The 22,747-nt window shown below is 35.5% G+C and overlaps 1 protein-coding gene across 1 annotated transcript in view; it reads left to right on the forward strand.

Moving 5' to 3' along the window:
- Positions 1-22,747, forward strand: part of VPS13A (vacuolar protein sorting 13 homolog A (S. cerevisiae)) — a gene marked incomplete at its 5' end in the record, with an annotated part of 70,097 nt that overhangs the window by 14,688 nt on the left and 32,662 nt on the right. Inside the window, 20 exons of the mRNA XM_010079596.1 lie at positions 839-923; positions 2,481-2,653; positions 4,189-4,345; positions 4,712-4,791; positions 5,048-5,107; positions 5,186-5,342; positions 9,513-9,629; positions 9,716-9,819; positions 10,257-10,424; positions 11,092-11,399; positions 12,125-12,272; positions 13,095-13,245; positions 14,140-14,264; positions 14,671-14,840; positions 15,423-15,643; positions 16,844-17,076; positions 19,469-19,561; positions 20,064-20,420; positions 21,174-21,275; positions 22,536-22,694. Coding sequence (XP_010077898.1) covers positions 839-923; positions 2,481-2,653; positions 4,189-4,345; positions 4,712-4,791; positions 5,048-5,107; positions 5,186-5,342; positions 9,513-9,629; positions 9,716-9,819; positions 10,257-10,424; positions 11,092-11,399; positions 12,125-12,272; positions 13,095-13,245; positions 14,140-14,264; positions 14,671-14,840; positions 15,423-15,643; positions 16,844-17,076; positions 19,469-19,561; positions 20,064-20,420; positions 21,174-21,275; positions 22,536-22,694 — 3,168 coding nt within the window. The remainder of the gene's footprint in view (positions 1-838; positions 924-2,480; positions 2,654-4,188; positions 4,346-4,711; positions 4,792-5,047; positions 5,108-5,185; positions 5,343-9,512; positions 9,630-9,715; positions 9,820-10,256; positions 10,425-11,091; positions 11,400-12,124; positions 12,273-13,094; positions 13,246-14,139; positions 14,265-14,670; positions 14,841-15,422; positions 15,644-16,843; positions 17,077-19,468; positions 19,562-20,063; positions 20,421-21,173; positions 21,276-22,535; positions 22,695-22,747) is intronic.

Consider the following 22,747-nt stretch of genomic DNA (forward strand, 5'->3'; position numbering starts at 1 on the left):
GCCTGGAGAAAAGGAGGCGGAGGGGGGATCTTATTGCTCTGAAAGGAGGTTGTAGCAAGGTGGGTGTCTGTCTCTTCCCAAGTAACAAGTGACAGGACGAGAGGAAAAAGCCTTAAGTTGGGCCAGGGGAGGTTTGGATTGGATATTATGAAAAATTTCTTTACTGAAGGGGTTGTCAAGCATTGGAACAGGCTGCCCAGGGAAGTGGTTGAGTCACCAACCCTGGAGGCATTCAAAAGATGTGTAGATGTGGTGCTTAGGGACATGGTTTAGTGGTGGACTTGGCAGTGTTTGGTTAATGGTGGGCTTGGTGATCTCAAAGGACTTTTCCAACCAAAATGTTTCTGTGATTCCATCAGATTTAGAAACAATTCTGTCTACTCTAATATTTTCTCTTTAGCTCTTTTTTCTGGTTTTCCCACCTGCCACTAGTATCATGTGCTTTTTATAAAGAAAGCTGATCTTTTACTCTTCTCTGAAGTTGCCGTACTGTAGTCATGTGAGGTACTGAGTTTTATCTTTCCTGATTTTTCAAATGATACGCCGTTTCTCTCCGTCTTTTGATTTGTGAAGTTGGATGTTTGAACCTCTTTGCCGTGTTTCCTGATGCATTATCTCTGTATCTGGATGAATGGGCAGTATCTGCTGCTTCTGCCTGATTTAGGCCCCATTTCTCCCCATGCTTTTAATTTTAGAAACATAAGTGATTAATTGTAATGGTTTGCACTTAAAAGAAGAACAATTTCCTTAAGCTGTAAAACTTCTGTGCGGTATGTGTGCATGCAATGGCATGAGTAGTGAATTCAAGCAAAAAATTTTATGGTATCTCCTGTTTCAGGCTGCAATATCCCCTGTGCTCTCAGCACCACATTTATCGCAAGGTGTGTTTCCTGTTTTGGATCTTTATTCATTTGCTGAGTCAGGTAATATGATCTATTTTGAAGTCTGATATAATAAACAGGTCAAGCCAAGTTCTTGAGTTCATTGCATTAATTTTTTTTGTCTTGGAGTAAGAGACCTTTTGTAGCTTTGTTTCAAGTTCTTGAGGTTGAGTAGTGTCATATTTTCTGCAGATATTATAATTCACTCTGTACAAAATATTGATACATTTTCTCATAGCAGTAAAATTCTGTATGCTTGTTCTTGCCATTCTGTTTCTGAAGGCAAGGCAGCAAAATGTTTGTTTGGTAGGATGGGTTTGTTTACTTTTGTCTTTGCATATGTTACTACAAATCTCTATTCAGAACATCTGAAGTAGTATGTGTGTGATTTTTTGCTTCAGTATGTACTTAGTCCTCTGGTGATGGGTTTTAATTATTTTCTTCTGGAGAAGTATTTCTCTCCTACTTAGCTGGACTTGTTTCAGTGTTTTGTAATTCCAAATGATGACTGTTAGAAACTACTGTATTTCAGTGTCAATCACCTTTGTCGTGCTGAAGCACTTAAACGGAGAAAGAAAGAACAATACTTCTCCTCTCTCAAGTTAATGATATAGGTGGTTTGCAAACGCTAGCAAAATTGTCAGAAAAATTAATTTTTGCGTCTACTTTATCACTTTAAATTCAGTATGTGTACAGTATGTATAGATATGTATTTGTGCATCTTCATCTATTTTTTGTGTGGGTTCCTTTAATTGCCCAAAGGTAGAGAGAAAGTGTGTCTCAGTTCTTAAAAATTAGTGAGATGAGAGCGAACACTGACAACAATTAATTTGAGAAAGCAGTAACTAGATTTAGATTGAATTGTCTGTTTTTTAATTTATACCATACAAACAGCTGGGTAGTCATTTTAAGTGATTTGTGTTATGTGTCTGTCTTCACCCCCCCTCCCCCCCAGACTCAAGGGTGCTTTTAAGTCTTAGAATACACCTCTTAACGTCATTTGTTTGGTTTTGTCAGAAGAATGATACTTCTTTAAAAGTTACCCTTAACTTCACTGTTAATGTTTTTTAGGTGAAGGAAAAGAGCCTTAGAAGATGGTGCAATCTATTTGTCTCAGTTACAATTCTGTAATATCAGGTGGATTAAAAGCTTGAGAGTCTTTAGGAGTCTCTCCTGAAAGGGGAGATCCTTAGCAGGGAGAGATCCAAAGTAGTGCCACTGATAGTGGGGGAAAGGCTTCTGTACCGTCAGCAGTAGTCAGACGAGCAGAAGAGTTGTTAAGTTATTAGTACATACCAAATGCAAGATGAGTCACAGCCTGTGCAGTCTTTTGCACAGCCAATAGTGAGAGAATGCTGGCGAAGGAGTTAGTTGATGAGAACTGATTTATGATAACATGATGGAGGGAGTTAATAGGTATGGTGAAAAGTTGTGGAGGCAGGAGTGGAGGTAATTACAGAAGCAGACTGTGTTGGTTGCTAATTATCAGCTAAGTAATCTTCCCATACTTCTACATTTAAGGTTTTATAGATGCAGACAAAAAAATTCTAGGTCCAGTGCTGCAAAAATGTATATGTAATGTTGTGAATTAATCCTTAGAATCAGAAGAGGAATTTTATGATGCTCTAAGCAGTCCTGTGGAAGACATGCCATTTTTTGAAGCCCCGGCTGGTTCCCTCAAGCGAGCTAGCAGCACAAGGCGAAAAAAACTACATAAACAAGAATCTTTGAAAAATATGACAGAATTCCAGCTAAGGTTTGAAGTAGCTGAGGTAAAGTTACATTTTTTTTTTAAATTTCTCTGAAGCATGTCCCTGTTAGTTGTGTTCGTGAATCCTTGTCTGCAGTAGTATTGATTCACCATTTCTTGCTGAAACTATTATATAGAGTTTTTTTTCCAAGTAACTCTTGTGCTTCTGCATCTTTGTCATCACTGAAATGCTTTTGATTTATCCACGGTATTTCCCAAGTCATTTTATCACTGAATTTCCTTTACCTAACTATCGCTCAAAAATCATGTTATGTATTTGTTTTGTCTTAAAATGTAGCTTTTAACATATTTTTTCCAGATACTGCTGTGGTCAATGGGAAAACTTCATTAATGTTTCATCTTATAACAAGCACCCTATTTTTATGCTCCAGTTTTTCCCAATTTCTGTTGACATCACACCTAAATCTGTAACATGTTAACTGTGAGGTATTTTCTGTGTTATTCTTGATGTTTCAAACTTCGGGAAAAAAAGGAGTCTTTTGCTCAAATGCAAGGCAGTGTTTCTAACTGCATCAGTTGGTCTAGTAAAAGAGATGGCCTCTATTGTTACCTTTATCATTAGACTATCATAGACTATCATGTCTATGACTGTTATTGCTCCTACTCACTGTGTAACTTTGCAAATAAACCATACAAAATCAGTTAACTTCACAAGTCAGGTTTAGGGTAGGGCTTACAGAATGGCTTCAGTACATCATAACTAGCTTGCAACATATCTTGTTATATACTGCACCTTAACAGAAGATACATAAACAAGTAAAATCAAAATGTACTAGTTTTTGTGTGATGACAGGACCTTGTTTAAGATCTACTAGCCAAAAGACAGATGCTGTATTTTACATTATTCTCTTATGGAAACTTTCTTACATTCTATAAGGAAAAATACAATTGAGAATCTATTAAGAATCATCTTCTCTCTGTTTGTTAGCTTTATAGTTTAAAATCACTTATTTGGTTTGATTTAGATTTTCCTTATTTGTAGAGTGCATTATGTGGAAAGGAAGAGTATATATCTTTGTTTTGCTTTGGTTGTGAAAGACAGATAAGAACAGCTCAGCTAGGTATTTAACAACATCTTTGTCATGCATGGGTGAAAAAGTAAGAAATCCTCTCATCTGATATTCAGCTTGGGAACCTAACTCTTACCAGGAGAGTTCAAAAAATTCCAGTGAAAGTAGTGAACTCTAGGCTGACAGAAAATCTCATTTTGAGTGGGTTGAACATTACTAAATGCTTTGTAGAGTTGTTTGTAAAAATAAATTAGTTCTTGTAAGTGTAACTTTGGTATTACGTGTGTGCATGTTTGAAGTTCTTTTTAAAATAGCAGCAAAGAGTATTCTAGCAATTCTACTTGTTTAACTGTTTATTTTTCTAGGGCATTTGCTGTAAAAAGTTAAACGATCAATACACATTAACCAGTAAAATGTAAGTATGTGATCTTATATGACAACCAAGACGATAATCCCCTACCCTTTCTTTTTTTCTGTGTTTTTTTTTTTTTTTTTTTGTTGTTGTTTGTTTGTTTGGGTTTTTTAGGTCTTAATTAAATTATGCCGTCTTACTGGTAATACTGAGATACCTGTGCTGCAGCTTGATATTGTGGGATTAGGCACCGAACTTAAATTGAGAACATTTGACATGACTGCAAATGCTTTCCTTCGTGAAGTTTGTCTGCTGTGCCCAGAGTATATGGGTAAGTATTTATAGTCCAATCAAAAACTTACAGATAATACTGTGAATTTGTCTTCAAAAAGCTTAAAGGGCTTTCTTTTGTCAGTGGAGGAAGATTTACTTCCTAAATTAAATATGAGGTTGGGGAAGGGAAAAGTAATTCAGAAGCTTATTCTCTTACTAATAATTACTAATGCTTGGGTGAATATGTTCTAGTGCTGATTGCTTTAGTAGAGACGTCTATTTTATGTATGCAGAAGAGGTTTTGTCATTAAATTAGTAGCCTAGTTTGTAGTCTGTATGTGCTTAGAAAAGTTGTAGAAAATATGTAACATTTTTTCTTTAAAACAAAAAGTAATCTTTTTTTATTCTTTTGGGCTTTTTTAAGATGATAATGACAAGCCAGTTTACATAATTACTACTTTGGATAATGTAGAAGATGATCTTCTCACTCTGGAGTACGTAAAGGTGAGAAAAGAACAGATTTTGATTTTGAATTGTAAGCCAGTCCTAAATAGTACAGTATTATTGAGCAACTGTTGAAGGTTTTTCCTTACTTATTCATTCCTTAACATACTGAGTGTCGTGTGCAAAGGCTGTCTTCTCCCTAAACAGATTAACTTGTACATCCTAAGTTGTAGTGGTTTTTGAAATAAATTCTCTCTAATTAAATTTGCAAACTTCTCCCTGTTTGTTTGTTTTGCATGCACTTTTGGTGGAATAGGCTGATATTAATGGACCGGAACTGAAAACTGCTTATCAGAATGTTCTGCAGAAAATAAAGGTAAAATATCTTTGTTTAACCTAGTTCTCTCATTGTGGGAAGATAGGCATACTGGATAAACATAACTTGTTCTTTTAGGTGAACTTTTCATCTCTGGATATTCATTTGCATACTGAAGCTCTGCTGAATGCTATGAACTATGTGAATCATCTTCTACCCAAACAAGAAACTAAAGCTGTAGAAGAACCGGTGCATGAAAAAATAGAGGAGAAGAAGGATGTTCTTAAGATATTAAGTAAGTTTATTTATTCTTTTTTTTAATTTTTTTTATTTTCTTTTTTACTTTTTCACTTCTATCTCTTAACTTTTTTAAGTAATGTACAAAACAGTCAAGTTTTCTGTTTCTCTAAGCTTGTCAATTACTTTTGAAAGGAGAAATTCTGTTTAGGGTATTGTGGTTTAACCCCAGTTGGCATTCAGCACCACACAGCTGCTTGCCCACTCCCCCCACAGTGGGATGGGGGAGAGAATTGGAAGGGTAAAAGTGAGAATACTTGTAGGCTGAGATTAAGACAATTCAATAGGTAAAGCAAAAGCCACACACACAAGCCAAGCAAAACAAGGAATTAATTCACTACTTCCCACTGGCAGGCAGGTGTTCGGCCATCTCCAGGAAAGCAGGGCTTTATCACATAACTTTGAATATCTTCCCCTTCCTTCTTCCGCCAGCTTTATGTGCTGAGCACGTCCCCTCTCAACTTCTTGTGCAGCCCCAACCTACTTCCTGGTGTGGTGGTGTGAGAAGCAGAAAAGGCCTTGGCTCTGTGTAAGCACTACTCAGCAACAGCTGAAACATCCCTGTGTTATCAACACTGTTTCCAGCACCACAAATCCAAAACATAGTCCCATAACTAGTTACTATGAAGAAAATTAACTCTGTCTTAGCCAAAACCAGCCTTTTTTAATTTCAGTGGTAGTAAGAATGTTAGACATACTATGGAATAGGAAGGGTATGCTCTTATTCCCTGTCTGGAAGTATGCAGGTGAGTAATAACTGTATAATTAATGAGGCAAGGTAGATGCTGCAGCTATTGACATTTCCTGAGGTAGAAATACTGTGCATGTTTTTTTTAAGGTATCTGTTCAAATTCACTTTTTTATGATAATCTGCTTTGAATGGTAGCTTACTGTCAGTGATTATATTCTTAATGGTGTTCATAAGTATGATGAGAACAGTATTTTTGCATTACAGCATTTGTGTGGAAAAGACATTTGTAAAAAGTGAGGAAATAAAAAGGGTTAGAAAATTTAGCATGAAGGTGAAAGCTTTCTGTGATAAGTGTATTAAATATATTTTAGACACTTTTGTGCTTTCCAGACAATTACCATTTTTCTCAAACTCTTCAGTGAAATTACTTTGTACGCTATCTTTCTTCCCATCATCAAAATATTTTTGTTGGTTTAGGTTTGTAACCTGCAAGTAGGTACTCATTTAGCAATTTATTGATGTGCAGACATGGGCTGTAGACATTGTGGAGCCCTTGGCAGTGGAGACCAAGGCAAAGAAGTCGTTGAGCACCTCAGCCTTCTCCATATCCCTTGTGGCTAGGTCTCCAGTTTCCTTCTGGAGAGGACCCGCATCTTCCCTAGTCTTCCCTTTATCACCGATGTACTTGTAGAAATTATTGTTGTTCCCCTTGATGTCCCTGTCTAGAGTTAATTCTATCTCGGCTTTTATGCTGCCTTTACAAACATACATCTGTTTTGCCAAACAGAAATATATTTCTGAGTCTAGTGTATACTCATGTTTAGTGATGAATTCACAGTGATGTTGGGGGCTGATGATTTTATTATGGGAGGCTGGTGAACTAGTAGCCTGATTGTGTTTTTTGAAGATGACCTTGAGACAGAAAAAGTACCTATATTAGGCGGAAAAAAAAGATCAAGCTTTTGGGTGCATACCTCTTCTTGGGATTTGAGTATTTGTTTCCCGTATGTACTTAAATGATATCTATTATGTTAATTTTTTAAGTATTGTGAAATGAAGGTTAATTACCATATCTGGAGCCAAGCAGGTTATTATCAAAATGAGAGAAATAAGGTGTGTAGCCTCTATTTTTTTTGTGGGGGAGATGGAGGAAGTTGAAAGAGAGTATTTGCCTTAGGAATGATGAGAGATCAGTTGGGATGAGATGCGGGAAGAGTATTAATATGTCACATAGTAGTTGTCTTTCAGATGATCATTTTTTATCATTCTGTGAGATTATTAAGAAGTTTAGTTCCTCAGCTTGTTTTTTGAAGGTGTTTTGTAGGTCTCCATTGCATAATAGAACTGAGAAGCAGAAGGTAGAATAATCTCTCTGTGAAAAAAAAAATACTCTATTTAACTGTATTTTTTTAAAATAATTTTTCTTTGTGATTTTGTGCTGTGGCTTACTGAGAGCTGTGGACAGAAGATTCAGCACTTCTCTGGCTTTAAACCGTTTTGCCATGCAGGCAAACACTGAAGTCTTTGGTATCTTATAGAAATCTTGGAGGCCAAGGATTAAATTAGTTTCTTATGTATTAAAAAGCTACAATTTAGACTTGACACAGCTGAAAAGCTTTCATAGGTGATTCTCCTCCCTGCTTCTCCCCATCTGCTGTGCAGCTTTGCAAACTAAACTTTGAGGGTAGTTATTGGTTCATTTACCGTGGCCTGTCTTCTATTAGCAACATACAATAAAATAATGTGACCGAAGTTGATCTATTTGTGGAACCATAGCTTGATTTTGAGGGCTGAGAAAGCCTTAACATACTCATACACAATACTAAAAGGTAATATCTCATCTGAAATGCTAGGGTGTGGAAAAATGGGTTGAATGTTTATTACTTTTAATTTTGCTGCTTTTATTTTTGTATATAGATTACATATCAGAATTTACCACTTAGGACTCAAAGTCCCTGAATACAAGATATGGTACATTCCTTTGTCATTTGAAGTAGTGCATAACATTATGTCAGATTTGAGTTGCAGAAGAAATGGACTGTTATTGGTTGAGTCCCTTATCTGTTGAATTCTGTATTTAGCGCTATACCTGCACATAGTGTTGTGTGGCATCAGTTATGTGTACTCAGAATGAACAGAGATTATTTCTGTTAACATGTAGTAGAATATTTTTACTTTTAGTCGGTTTTGGGGAAACCTTTGGACACCTCTGTTCTGAAAGGCACTGTATTTGTGCTTGTATCTTTTCTAGGTCTTAAGGTTTCCCATACTAATTTTGAAGGGTGCCCACTGTCCCTTCTCCTCAGTGTCCAGTTATATTAATGGTGTTTTTGTGTTTAAAACTTAGGTTTAGAAAATATAGGTTGTCGAGATAAGTCACCTGCCATATGTAAAGAAGACCATTGATTGCAGATGACTACTCAACAGACCAGATAGTGTATTAATGTAGCTATCATGTTACCACTATTTGAGGTAAACTGCTTAATCCTGAATACACTGTCTCTAATTTTGCATTGTGCTGTGTAGATGTATGTTAAATGTATTTCTTGCAGTTAATAAAATACTGTCCTGATTTAAGCTGAGACAGCGTTAGCTTTCTTTATAGTAACTAGTGTGAGGCTATGTTTTGGATTTGTACTGAGAAGACGGCTGATAACATACTGATGGTTGTAGTTGCTGCCAGGACTGTCAAGGACTCTTCAGTTTCTCTGCTGTGCCAGTGTCTGCAGGTACAGGAGAAGCTGGGAGGGAGCACAGCCCCAATTACTGTCCTGTGATTCAATCTTGGGTTTAGGATTGAGGCTCGTATTGGCCAACAGTCTATTCCATATCATGCATGTCATGCCCAGTATATAGGTGAGGGTCTTCTCCAGAAGTGCTCTCTCTTATTCTGGGTTGTCTCCCTCTGGGTTGCTCCTCTGTCAGGGTCATCTTAGTCTCTCCAACACTTGGGCTCTTAGCTCCTTTCTGGGATTGAGCTTTTGGGACTCTTCCTGCTCTGGGATTGTTAGCTGGGTATGGGCTGAGCATTCATCATCAGGTTGTGAGCAGTATCACTGTGTATCACTCACTTGTATATTTGTATATATTACTATTATTATCATCATTATTATTTCCAATATCATTGTAGGTTAGTTATTAAATTGTTCTTATCTCACCCCATGAGTCTCTTTTCCATGTAAATCTCTTCCCCATCCCTGGGAGAGGGAAGGGAGGGGTGAGCGAGTCGTGTTGGCTTGCTGACGGCCAGTACAACAAATACTGGTGTTGATTACCACACTTTGTGAAGCACCTGAGGACTGCTGTATATACCATCCTGTATGTAGAATTCCTTTGTGTTGTACTTGCTAATATGTGTGCAGTGCATTTTGACAGTGTTGCGGGCTTGATACAAACTAGGCCTTGGGGAAGGGATAGTAAAATATTACATCTCCTCCTTGAAGAACTGTAACTTTTATTATTTTGCATTTCCCACAGCATCAAAAACATCGAAGTATGAAGATGTTATTGACCTCAATATCTGTGCGGATTTATCCTGTTTACGTATCTTTATTAGAGAGAAAAAACATAGAATAGCTGAAATTCACATTGAAGGTATGAAAAATCTTTAATCACAAATGCACAAAATTCGTGACCAGTATTTTCTCTAGTTTTTAATGTCTTTTTTTTTTTTTTTTTAGGTCTGGATAGCCAAGTGATCATGAAAAAAGCAGCAACAGAAGTGACTGCAAAATTAAAGAACATCATTATTGTGGATTCTGATGAGATGGCATTGTATAAAAAGGTACACATTTGCATGTATCATTGATTTCTGAATGGAATGGAATATAGATGCTAAATTGAACTTTGTGGATTCTACTCTTTAACTGTGATTTATTATTTTTTTTTTAATAATGTTTTATATGTTTGGGAGTATTATTCTCTATAGGCAAACTGATTTCAGTCCTGCAACCAGTGATTGTTAAGCCAGCATTGATTTTTGTGCAACTGTGGTGCCTTGCTGCTCATTACACTCCTTATTTTGTAGTGGACAGAATTATTCAAGCTGTGATTCCAACTGAGTATTTTCAGCTATTTCAAAAATATAATTTTTTATTTATTGTTGAGATATTTGAAGTAAAAATGTCTTAGAAGTGTGAGGTACTACATTTTATTTTGGAATTAAGTTACTCCAGAATAAGTTTTAGAGTAGATACTAATTTTTTTTTTTTTCTTCCGAAGGCTCTTTACATCACAGGAAAAGAAGTCTTTAACTTTAGAATGATATCATATGTGAATGCTACAGATGGCATTGCTTATACAGATATGGATGTTGTTGACAATCGTGTTTACCTAACTGTTGGGTGTATTCAAGTAGTTTTCGTCAACAAGTTTGTTTCCTCTATTTTGGTAAGTTAAATTTTCCAGATACTTTTCCTTAGCATTCAGATAACATAGTCAGAACTGGAAAAGGATAAAGCATTCCATATGGGCTGGTGCCCATTTGTGTTAAGAACTCTTACATACTGTTGTAAGAACTCTTACATACTATTGTAAGAACATCACTGGGATTGGTGGTTGAGCTATTTACCTTTCTTCTCTATATATTTGTTATTGTGGAGTGCATGGCTAAGCAACAATATTTGCTTATATTGTTAGTGATTTTTTTCTTTAAGTGACTTGTGGCAGCTTTTACATATACACACTGTTCGTTGTTTATAACACTGAAATGTAAGTAATAAACCGTGAAAATTAATGCCTTTTCCATAAATTCTGCTAAATAAATCAATCTTTTATTCTCCATATGAATAAGTAAAATTTAATTCATACAAGTCATGTTACAAGGTCATTGCCGTTGCCATCTGATTTGCCAAGTATTTAGTATGGAAATATATAACCATACATATGCATACTGTATCATATTTGGGGGAAAGATTATCCTATTAAAGAGTTCAGAAAAGCTGTGTAGCAAAACTAGTATCTTAACATGGTTTGTTATTTAAGAAATATGATTCTTAGTGTTCTGAAGTAGTGTAATTTGTAATAAAATTCCTGAGATCTATTTTTTTTTTCCTAGGCTTTTATAAATAACTTTCAAGCTGCCAAGGAAGCTCTAACTGAGGCAACTGTTCAAGCGGCAGAGAAAGCAGCTACAGGTGTAAAAGAGTTAGCGGAACGTAGTTCCCGTTTGGCACTAGATGTCAATATTAAAGCACCTGTTGTGATAATTCCACAGTCAGCAATGTCTACAAATGTCCTGGTGGCTGATCTTGGTCTAATCACTGTGAAGAACCAATTTTTTATTGCTAAAACAAAAACGCGGTATAATCTCCCACCTGTTGTTGACTCTATGACAGTGAAATTGAGTGAACTAAAGTTATACAGGTAATGTAGTGTCAAGATTCTTTAAAATTCATTTAATCCTTTTGGGATACCTCAGTTGGAGAGCTTTGAGAAGTTGTTATTGAAATAATTAGTTAATGTTTGGTGTTTGACGGGTACACTATTATCTTGAAATATAACACCAAGTTAGTAAAGATTTTGTAAAAACAATTAAAATGCATGGTGTAAGAGAAATAGCAATCTACATGTGTTTTAATGGAAGCAAATCTCTGTTTAGGGAATATAATGCAGAATAGCCTTGTGCATCATTCAGTACTTAGGGACAGGTTATACCCAGTTGTAAGCAGCAATTTTGATGGGGTTTTCAAGCTATACATGGGAAAGATATCAAGACAGATAGCCATAAGTAAGTGTTCGAAAATGGGCCTTGGTGCAGGGAGTTGGGAGAGGGAAGGGAAAAGGATTTTCAAACACAGTTGAACAGTACAGAAGAAAGGAGTTGCTCTCCAGTGGAGAGCAGGTAAGCGGTCCTGACTTGCAAGAAGTTAGTATGTTGCATGCCTGGTATGGGCCTGATGAGTCTTGTCCCTGCCAAGAAAAGATGTCAAGTTGATGGGAAATAAGGCTTTAACTAGAGATACCAGGAATAGTGTTGAAGATGGTTTTACAATCCTATTCAAAAAGATGAGGAAAACACAGAAATGTGTTTGTGGTAGAGTGTGTAAGTGAACTATGTTAAGCCAGGAGCATTTTGTTTCTGTTCACAGATCATGCTACGACCAGGGTTCATTGCAAACTGAAGTACAGTTGTTGCAGCCACTCAATCTGGAAGTAGCTGTTGAACGAAATTTAGCTGCTGCATGGTATAACGAAGTTCCTGATATTGAAATATCTGGCCGGCTCAAGCCTATGAATGTAAGCACTCATTTCTGAAAGCAGCTGTTAAAATATCTGTGGAATTTATTTTTCTGTCCATAAAAGTCCAAATTCCCTAGTTAGTTGTTTGATTTCAAGACGTATAGGTAGAGTGGATTCTTTGTTTCATAGGGAAAAAGTAAGTGAATATCTTTCTGTTCTAATCTAAGCTCTGTATTTCATCTGTGACACTGCAGGCAGGCATTGTACTATATATTACTGTTGCTGGTTAGAAAGGGATATACTGTTATGGCCTTATTGTACCTGTTAGTTAGTAACTTTCAAAGAAGGACTGCAAAAAGTTGGGTTTTATTGGTTTGTTCATTAGCGGTGTCATCACCTGCTGAATTCATACCCATGACAAGCCTGAGTGTGAATTAGTGCACATGCTCATTTAAATTTAACATCAAAGAATATAAAGTTTGTCAGCTGTATGAGGAAAACCAGTTTGCCAAATTTTGAAATAGAGCTACTAACCACTGTGGTGAAGTATCTTGTGACTAAATGCGGATAACAATTTTGGGTGACTGTAAGTCCAACTAAGTGGGTATGGCTTCTAACATTCAATTTCTAAACTGTAGCTTTGTAAAGAATATTTGTGGAAAAACTAAAATAATATGTGAATGATTTCTGATTTCTGTAAGTTGTGTGGATTTGAGAAAAACGTTTTACTTGGTTCTGTAGTCTCCTAAACAGAGACTCAGATTAGATTAATTTGCTTTATCTGTTTATTTGTAAACTTAGATTTTAGCTACCAAAATTTTAACAGGCTGAGTTACTCTGAGTTTAATAACAACTGGCTTTTTTTTTTTTTTTTTTAAGCTAATTCTCAGTCAGGAGGACATTACCACAATATTGAGGACACTAAATGAAAATATAGGTGGAAGCTCTGTTGCATCAACATCTTTACCAGAACCAAAAGATACAACTAGCCATTGTAGTGATATGCATAGTAGTTCACAGCACTCTGCAGGTAATGTTTTCTAAAATTATGTGTGGTCTAGCATTTTTAGGTATTACTGTGAATTTAGTATTTCTGTTGGAATTACCTTTATGAACAGATGCTAGATTGAGTTTTTTTTGGCAGTATGCATCTACTATCTTGACTCTGTTGTTTGAGCTATACCCAGCAATAACAATAACGAGTAGGAGCAACCAGGCCACTGCAGTGAGTTTTGTAGCATGATGTGTTTTGATGTAAGGACTGTCTTGTTCTACTGGAAGTAATGCAGTGAGTACCTAGAAGTCCATCAGCTAGATTTGGTAGCATCACAAAAGCTGCTTTGGAAGGTTGCCATCTTACTCTTTTTCCTGTGTGTGCTGGTTCTGTTGCTGATCAGTTTTAGATTTGTTTAATAATAATACTGCCACAATTATGGCATCCCTAAATGTTGTTCTTATTCAGTAGGCATCATTGCCCTTAAACTGTTGAGCACACACACAAACAAAAAGCAAGTAAGATTAAGAAAGGAATCTTTTGTTGAACTGTTCTATTAAATGTGAAAAATAGCAAAAATGTGTCAGGATGAACAAATACAGATGAAAGTGAGCTTGCATTCTTTGTAACATTTTTGCACGCAGTACCATATAACATTAAGGGAAGTTGCACATTTATGTCTAAGATGGTAAAAATTGCGTGTGGAATATATAAGCAGAGTATTTTATTTTCTCAAACACTGTGTGATTTTGCCAAAAGTAATTACAGAGACCATGATATCCTAAGTGTGGATGGATTTACATGTGGAAGAAAAGGGAAGTTGTTGTCTTTATAGTCATTAGTGAGGACGTTGGTTTTGTTTTGGTTTTTTTTTTTTCTTGCAGTCAAGTAATTTTCTTTAATATTAAGTGTTTTTCTAATTTCTGAAAGGTGTAACTGTTGTCACATCAGCTGTGGTGGAATTGCATTCACCTATGAAAATAAAAACAACACTAAAACTGGACTTCAGATTCGACTCTCTGACTTTAGTATTGTATAGTCCAAATTCAAAACAGGTAAATATAATTTTGGTTACAGAGAGAAAGAAACAGCTTTAAGGTTGCCTAGAGTCCTGGAAATTCTGAACTATATAGTCATAAGATAGAAAACTTAATTTCTTATTTGGTGTCTTTGTGTATGCTGCCTATTTTTAGACAGCAAGCAATCCAAAATTGTATATGACAATTTTGCCTTTTAAACATTGTCTCTCAGTAATGTAAGCTGATAGAAGGGTAAAACTTTGCTTTTTTTTCAGTTTTATTTGTATGTTATTGATTTTTGTTGTCTGTTGAATTACCAATGGGTTTATTTAATATATTATTATTAGAAATTGTACCAGTATAAAGCTGTGTATCACACCCGTGTATTATTTCCTTTACCTGTATGCAAATCTGCAAACATATTTTCATTTCATTTAAACAGGTTACAAATCTGGATCAGAGAGATGACCTTTTGAAGCTTGCAGAGTTTAAGTTAGTTTTGATGTCAGCTGCTGTCAAAATGTTATCAGATGGTTCAATGAATGCTTCAGTCAGGCTGGCAAACTGTACATTGGATGATAAAAGACAGTCAATCCAGAAGGCTACACCAAGGTTGGTATTTTGACATAAATTACTATTTATTGGAGTTCAACAAAGAGTTCCAGATGTTTCCATTGTAGTATTCTGTTAAAACTGCAGTTGTTTTGCTGTAGGTGGTTCTTAAAGTACATGTTACTGTAGACTGATGTGTCTTTCTTGCCTTTTGTTCCATAAGTTGTTTGTTAGAGACTGATAAAGATGCTAGAAACAGACTTTAAATATGAAATTAATGAATGCATATAGAAACAAATATCACTTTCAGTTGTAGGAAATTGTTGGCTAAGTAAGACTAACATTATTTTTTTCATGAAGAGTAACAAACTTCAGTAAAGTATAATACTTTTGGTATGTAACAAGAAATTGTGGTGGTTCAACGTGTTAAAATGATGAATACCTTGAGTTGCCAATGTATGGGAGTTCAGTTAGTTTTGAAGTTCTACAGAATTCATGTGAATATTTGTATTGGTCATGTTTTAAAATTTTTGTTGTTACTTTTAAAATTCACTCTTGTTAACCTATTACAGCTGGAGTTTTTCAGTACTTGAAGCTGGTTTTTTAATTGTCTCATTAAACACTGCCTTAATGATCTTTCAGGATGGTGGAAATGAAACATGGATTTGAAAAGAAAGTTATGGTGGATATAAGCTATAAGCAAGGGAGAGATGGCACTGTTCTTGATGTGATAGTTCAAGAGATATACCTTTGTGCAAGCATGGAGTTTCTACTTACTGTTGCAGATATATTCCTAAAGGCTAATGCAGAAAGTGCAGCTGCACAAAGACATCTCAAACAGTCATTACCTTTAAAGGAGCAAGGTATATACTGGAAATATTTAATTTGTATTTAAATATTAGTTTGATTTTGCTATTATAATACTATTTTAAAATCATAATACTCCTTTTGTGCTATTTCCTGTGTTTGCGTGTATAGAACAGTTTCTTTTAACCATTGATGTTTCTTTCTTTGCGTTATGGATATTGGTTTGTGTCCCTTGGTCTTTATTTCTAAATAAAGTGTTGCCTTACCAAACAAAGGAAATACTTAAAAATGTATTTCTAAAGTAAAATAAAATGGGAAAGGACAATTACAGCTGGCACTCTCTCTGTTTATTTGGCTATCTTTGCAGTCTCCACAAAGTTTGAAATGATGATTGCGACCATCATTTTCATCCTTCCTGAGAATGATGGTTTAAATATGAATTCAGCCTGCCAGATATTGCTGCCTAGAAATGTTGTCATTTCACTTGTTCACTGATGCACGTTTCTCCCTACATAAGGAAACAGTCTTCTAACTTGAGTGCCCAATTTGGTCTTCTAGTACAGGACCCTATATCTGCCATCAGAAATTAGTCCATTAGAGCATCAGAGCAGGAAATGGGCTATTTATGCTTCCAGGCCTCAGGTGGTTCACATCAGGTCTGCAAAGCAAGTCCCTTTTTTATTTTTATGTTTTTGCTTTCCTGTACCCTAAATATCTCAGTTGTGTCCGCCTTCGCTAGGCCTGCAGTGATTATTTAGTAGATGATGAAAATCTAAACAAATTAGGAAGCCTTGCATGAAAGTATATTGGTATTGCAAATGGTTACATCAAGCACTAGTAAATGCTGCATTATTGTCTTATGGAAAAATGTGTGGTTTGCTGCTTCAGAGAGCAGAAAATGTGTCCAGCATTTTCATAAGACCCTATTATAGCTGGCTGATGTAGATATTTAGTGAAGCCAACATTTGCTAGTGTCAGAAGTGATAACAGCGGTGATACTTTTATCCTGTTTATTTCGACAAAGAAGCTTTGTGGAATCTTTTGTTGTATCTGAAGGTAGAGCTTTAGTGGTTTTGTATCTCCAGTGAAGAGCTTAGAAATAAGTCAGTTGCAGAGATATATAGGTTTTCTGACACCAGGTGTGCTAGATCTTATCACTGAATCTTTAAAACTTCTCTATAAATTGTAAGAAAGATGTAAATAATGACATCTTTGATCATCAAACAATTAATGTAATTTAATTTGTATTTTTGAAGCACCAGTGCAGCCTGTATCTACAATGGAAGTGAACATTGTTGTTAAAAATCCAGAGATTGTGTTTGTGGCCGATTTAACAAGAAGTGATGCTCCTGCATTGGTGGTTACAACACAGTGTGAGGTCTTCATTAAAAAGAGCCCTGAAAGGTATAGCATGACAGCTGCTGTTAAAGAGTTACAAATGAAAGCATGTCCATTTCTTCCAGAAAAAAGGAAAGGGAACATTACTACGGTGAGTATGCAAACATCCAGTTTGTATTTAAAAGGTGCTGTGTAACTTATACTAGAGAATGCAAGTAATTTCTGAAGCTTTCATCATTAGAATGTATATTATAGACATATGAGTAAAATTTTGTGGGTAATTTATTTTGTTGATTTTATTCTGTTTTATCCAATATGCAAAAAACGCATCTTCATTTGTGGCTTTGAGGTTCGCTTTACATGACACACTAAAACTAAGAGCCCAGAGGAGTAAAATATTAATAATCTCTTATATCCCATGTAAGCCAAATAAACAGATTTTAGGAGTGCACGCTATTTCAAATGCAATGTAGTAAATTCGGAATGCTTTCAGTCTGAAACTTTCCATTGAATACTTATATGAGTGAATAACAAACAAAAGTATATATTATGAAATAGATTACATATGATATCTTGTTCATAAATGCCTTTATATTAAGGTCTGTAGATCCATTATATTAAAACTGTCTGTTTATATTTTAGCAACAGAATCAGCCTTGTTAGCTACCGGTCAGGTGGGAATACATTTGACTCCTAGAGCTTCTTACAGCTTTTTGTCTCTACAACAGACTATACCTCAGTTAACTCTGTAATGATATCGTTGTATCAGAGAAAAAATTCAATTTGACAGTATATCCAACTGTTACCTGTGTCCTCAGACCACAGGTGAATTTTGAAGAATGAGTCTTTTCTCTTACTTTAGGGAGCTATGTAGGACAAACCAAAGCTACAAGCGCAAAAGTCTTGGACTTCCACTTCGTCTCTTTGTCAAATACTTTCATAGCAGCTCAGTTTACTCCTTGGGTTGACACAGTCTTTGATTGCATTAATCTGTTAAAAATATAGTCATTGTGGAAGTGAGGCACTTGCACTGATAGCCACAACACAATGAGAAGTTGCTTGACTCCATTTCCATAGCTGATGAATATGGCACAAATGTGGCTAGCTTTGTAGAAAGCAAATAGACGGCTTAACACCAAGCCTTCCTTCTTACAGGAATATATTCTGCCAAAATCTCTTACCTCAGACTGTAGAAACAGAGAAAGAGACCTGTTTCTGACAGGATGCTTGTGCTATAAAGAGGCAAGAAACTTCAGAGGACCTTAGTTTTGATGCTTAAAACAGTACCTTCTTTGAAAGATTCAGGAAGTTCTCGAGAGAGTAGTAGAGGTCAAAAAAGAAGACATTGTCTGCAGGCAGCAGCGTAACTGCCCCTTTTAAAAACATGTACATAATGAAATCTCTGAACCCAGGTTTTCTGTAAAAAATATTTCAGTGTGGGAAAGTAATCAGAGAAATAGAGATTCAGATGACATTTCACTTTTATTTAGGGAAGAAAGAAAATGTATGATATGAGTTTATGCGAAGATTACAAGGTTTCTGAAGGCTGATATTGATGTGAAGATTTTATATTTCGTAAACTTTGGGGACACTGTTGATGGAGGAATTAATCCTTCTGATGAGCAGGTTTACCCAGAAAGTCAGGAAACTAGCCTCTGGATTTAGAGTAGCACAAGTGATGAGGTTCTTTCTTTATGTTCCTCATACGTACCCTGGTGTAAAGAAGAATATGTTGATTTCATTCATGGATGTAACACAGAAGAAAATAAAATCATTTGAGCAGCAGAGGATAAAATAATAACGTGGAGAAAAAATTCTATTAGATCAAACTCAGGAAGAGTGCGGTAAAACTGGCTCAGGGCATTTCTGTGCCCCCAGCATCTGATTCTGATATGGACAGAGATGTCACAAAAAAATTGCAAAATCAATGTTGTTTGAAATTGATTTTTAAAAGACTTATCTTCTCAGGTAGGGACTGCAGAGCAAATTTTCCTGTCAATACAGTATCAGTAGCATCTACCTACATCTGAGTGCTCAGTTAATCCCATAGCACTACGATTTTGTTTGTAGTGTACCTTAGATTTTGTTTTAGTCAACATTGGCAAGTGACAGTATGCAAGAAATGGTTGTAAAATAATGCTGGAACTGAGTGATTGTGATGCAAACAGTGATATATTTATTCATGAAAACTGTAGCTGTTGTTGCTGTGTTGCCCTTAACTGAAAAGTCTGGTTCTTCTCAAAAGTCACAGACATGATGATGCGATGTATTTGAAGACCTCTGCAGAATGGAGTTACTGAAGTGTAATGCATTTTACTATAGCTGACATTTGAATCTTTAATGATTGAGAATGGCTCGCATGATGCTTCTGATACTTTTTTCTTTACATTTGAGCACATTAGTAGTGCTCAGATTACTCTTAATTTTGAAGAAGCAAATAATGGTAACTTCTCCTTTCCGTACTCTTGATGTGTAGTAAAAATAAATAATTTATTAAAAAATGTTTTTCTCTGTTTAACATATGTTTTTATGCTTTTGTATAGGTATTACAGCCTTGTGACTTCTTCTTTGAAATGAAACAGTTAGGTACTAATCCACAGACAGCTGATCTAACGATTAAATCTCTAACAATAAAAGTAGGTAGACTTTTATTGTGTTTTCTCTTCTACTTCCTGCTCAGAAGGCTTTGAAGTTGCTTGTGGGATATATTTCTTAAAAAAAATAAATCAGGAGTGACTGAAGAGGGGAATTGTTTCTGTTGTTCTTCATGTCACCTACCTGTTTAGCATGTGAAAACAAACAAAATGGAAAATTAACAGTCATGTCACAATGCTCTGGTGATGGAATCTGTATTTTATAAAATGGCTTGATGTGCAGAGAGAAGTTTTTAAGTGTTCAGATAGAGCATTGGATGATGTAGTTTAGAAAGCTCTCAGCTGAAAGAAAAGCAGAGGTTAAAAATCTCAGTAGGTTGAACTGTAGCTTGTGGAAAGGAATGAGTTTTCAAACATAAGAGTCCGTAGAGGACAGAAGTGTTTTGTTAGTGTAACATATTCATTGTAGTTTTGTGTCTGAAAGTCACTGACTTTTTCCTGTAATAGCTTCTGATTTCCAATTATTCCAACTTCTTATTTGTAGGTTTCGCCAATAATCATAAACACAGTAATTACTATTACATCAGCCATCTATCAAACAGCAGAAACAACAGAAGAAGAGACTAGTCAAATTCCTCCAGACTTGTGGAATAAGAAAGATATAAAAAATCTAAAAATGTGGTTTCTTGAAGAGTCAAATGAAAATGAAGATACAAATCCAACTGCTGAGCTGGTTCCCACAGGAGAGTCATTGAAGATGAATATAGAATCTGTTTTTTTAACACTTGAAGCTGGGGTTGGGCACCGAACAGTACCAATGCTTTTAGCCAAGTCCTCATTTATTGGAGAAGTCAAAAACTGGAGTACTCTAATCAACCTACGTTCTTGTCTTGAGCTGGAGGTGAGGAGTTCTACAAAAGAAAGAAAAAGGTGTTTTTTTAGGATATTGTCTGAATAACATAATGGGTTTAATAAAAGAAAAATAATCCATATATATGATCACTAAACTCCTGCAGGTACAGATTGTGGGAGCAGGACAGGAATGAGGAGTTATGGTACTTAAAATGAAAGCATTAGATGTGATATATTGATGGCGGTAATTGATGTTATACAATCTCGCATTTACACTCTATACAGGTTCCCAAAGGTCTTAATATTAAATTTTGGAGTAGCAACTGGCTAAAACTCTTTGGCAATCTTAATTTTAAGTTTAAAGTAGAATATATTAATGTGTCATTTATATAAAATACTATGTGGTCCTAGTATTGTATATAAAACGTCCAAGCTGGCTTGTATTTTGGAATCAGTGATATAAAATTTAACGGTTGTTGTAGGTATTCTTCCTTATTTATAGTGCTTTAGCCTTCCAGTGCCTACAGTTTAAGCCAAAATTATATTTTAAGTGACACACCTTATACCACTTATTTGGAAGTGGGTCTTTGCAGGAGAGACTTAACTGCCTCATTTATTTCTGTAATGCATTCGCTTCATCTCATGGTGGGAGCTGAAAGTACGTCTGATTGTAAATCTTTTGTATTACTGAAGTAATTAATAGCCTTGTGAATCAGAATTTTAAGTCTTTTAAAACTAGTAGAGCTTTCATGGATTCATGGATTTGTATATAATTTCCTAATTGACTTCTGCATTTCAATAGGTACACTATTTCAACGAGATGTTTGGGGTGTGGGAACCTTTACTTGAACCACTAGAAGTTGAGAAGACTGATTTATTCAAACCATGGGTTCTTGAAATCAAGGTATGTTTCCCAAAGCTGAACTCAAATCTTCCATTACAATACCTTAGAAAAAAAAATGTTCTGCATCTTTCATTGTTGAGACTAATCTAACAGTTTTGTTCCTTCTTGTTGGTTACCGAGACTTTTTTCCCCAATTAATGAATGAAACCGTCTCCTGCACCAGTGAGGATCCAGACTCACAGATCTTTTAAAGAATATTGTCTTGTAGGTGGCGAGAAGATTTGACTCCAGTTGCACTAGATAATCATAATGGCTTTGTCGTTTTCTCTTAAGTTATGTCATATGCTAATGATGCATTCAGTGACTTTAGAAAGATAGACGACTACTCATCATGTTCGATGGTAGTATCTGTAGCAGAAACGTATTGGAAAAACTGGTAATTGTTATTGACTAGCACAAAGTGCAATGTGAGACTAGTCCTCTTACCACTTCAGCTCTGTCTTTTATAAGGAAATAGTCTAGATTCTGGTGTCAAAGTAGACAAGCATTTGTCTAAGGTAGGGAGATACTCTGAGAGGTGCTCAGAGTGGAAAAACAGCCCTTTTTCTAGGACTGTCATTATCAAACAACCTTCTACAGTAAGGGCCTAAGAAGGGTAAAGAATATGGACTGAGACATTGCAATTAAGAAGTTGCTATTAAAAATATTCCTAAGAATTTCCCAGAAAGATATAAGACCTAATGCAGGAGAAAGGTAAAAAGTAGTGAGTCAAACCTGATATCTTCTTACCCAGATTTGAAATATAACATTTGGAAATACTTAATTTCCAGAAATGCTGAAAGTCAGGAAAATGTATTCCATGTGGTGGGTTGTTTTCTTTTTTTTTTGGCCTTCAAACAAATGAAAACATACAAAATAAGTATTCGGTTCGGAAACATAAAGACTGAATTTGGAGTTACTGTTTTAGGAATAAGAAATCAAGTATGTATGATAGTTTTTACACGGTATTATTAGATGAAGGTTTTCACACAGCATTTACTGGATATGTCAGTAGCTAGCATTTAAGTGTCTGTTTTTATTTTTGAATTATGATAGATTTAGCTACTGCTATCGGAATTCTGTTGACTTCTGAAATATGTCTTTCGCCTCTTGCCTTCTTTATTCTCTCCCTCTTTTGTTTTCATTTGAGAATCAAAACATGAGCAAAAAAAAGGAAAACCATGTCAGGACATAGAAGTGGAGAGAAAAATGGTCCTGAGGTGAAACTTGCTTCTACAGAAGGAATGGTCAAATAAGAATTCTTTCAAAATCTCCTTTCAGATGAAGAAGAAGGCAAAAAAAACATTGGTTGAATCAGATGCAGAAGAAGAAAACTACAAAGTTCCAGAATATAAAACAGTAATAAATGTTTCCTCAAAAGACCAACTGAACATTACACTATCCAAATGTGGGCTACAAATGTTGAGTAACTTGGGCACGGTAAGAAAGATTACTCAACTATGCAGCCTCAGAATTGTTAAATGAATGTTTAC

This window comes from Pterocles gutturalis, unplaced genomic scaffold (genome assembly GCF_000699245.1).
Source record: "Pterocles gutturalis isolate BGI_N339 unplaced genomic scaffold, ASM69924v1 scaffold9866, whole genome shotgun sequence".
NCBI lineage: Eukaryota > Metazoa > Chordata > Aves > Pterocliformes > Pteroclidae > Pterocles > Pterocles gutturalis.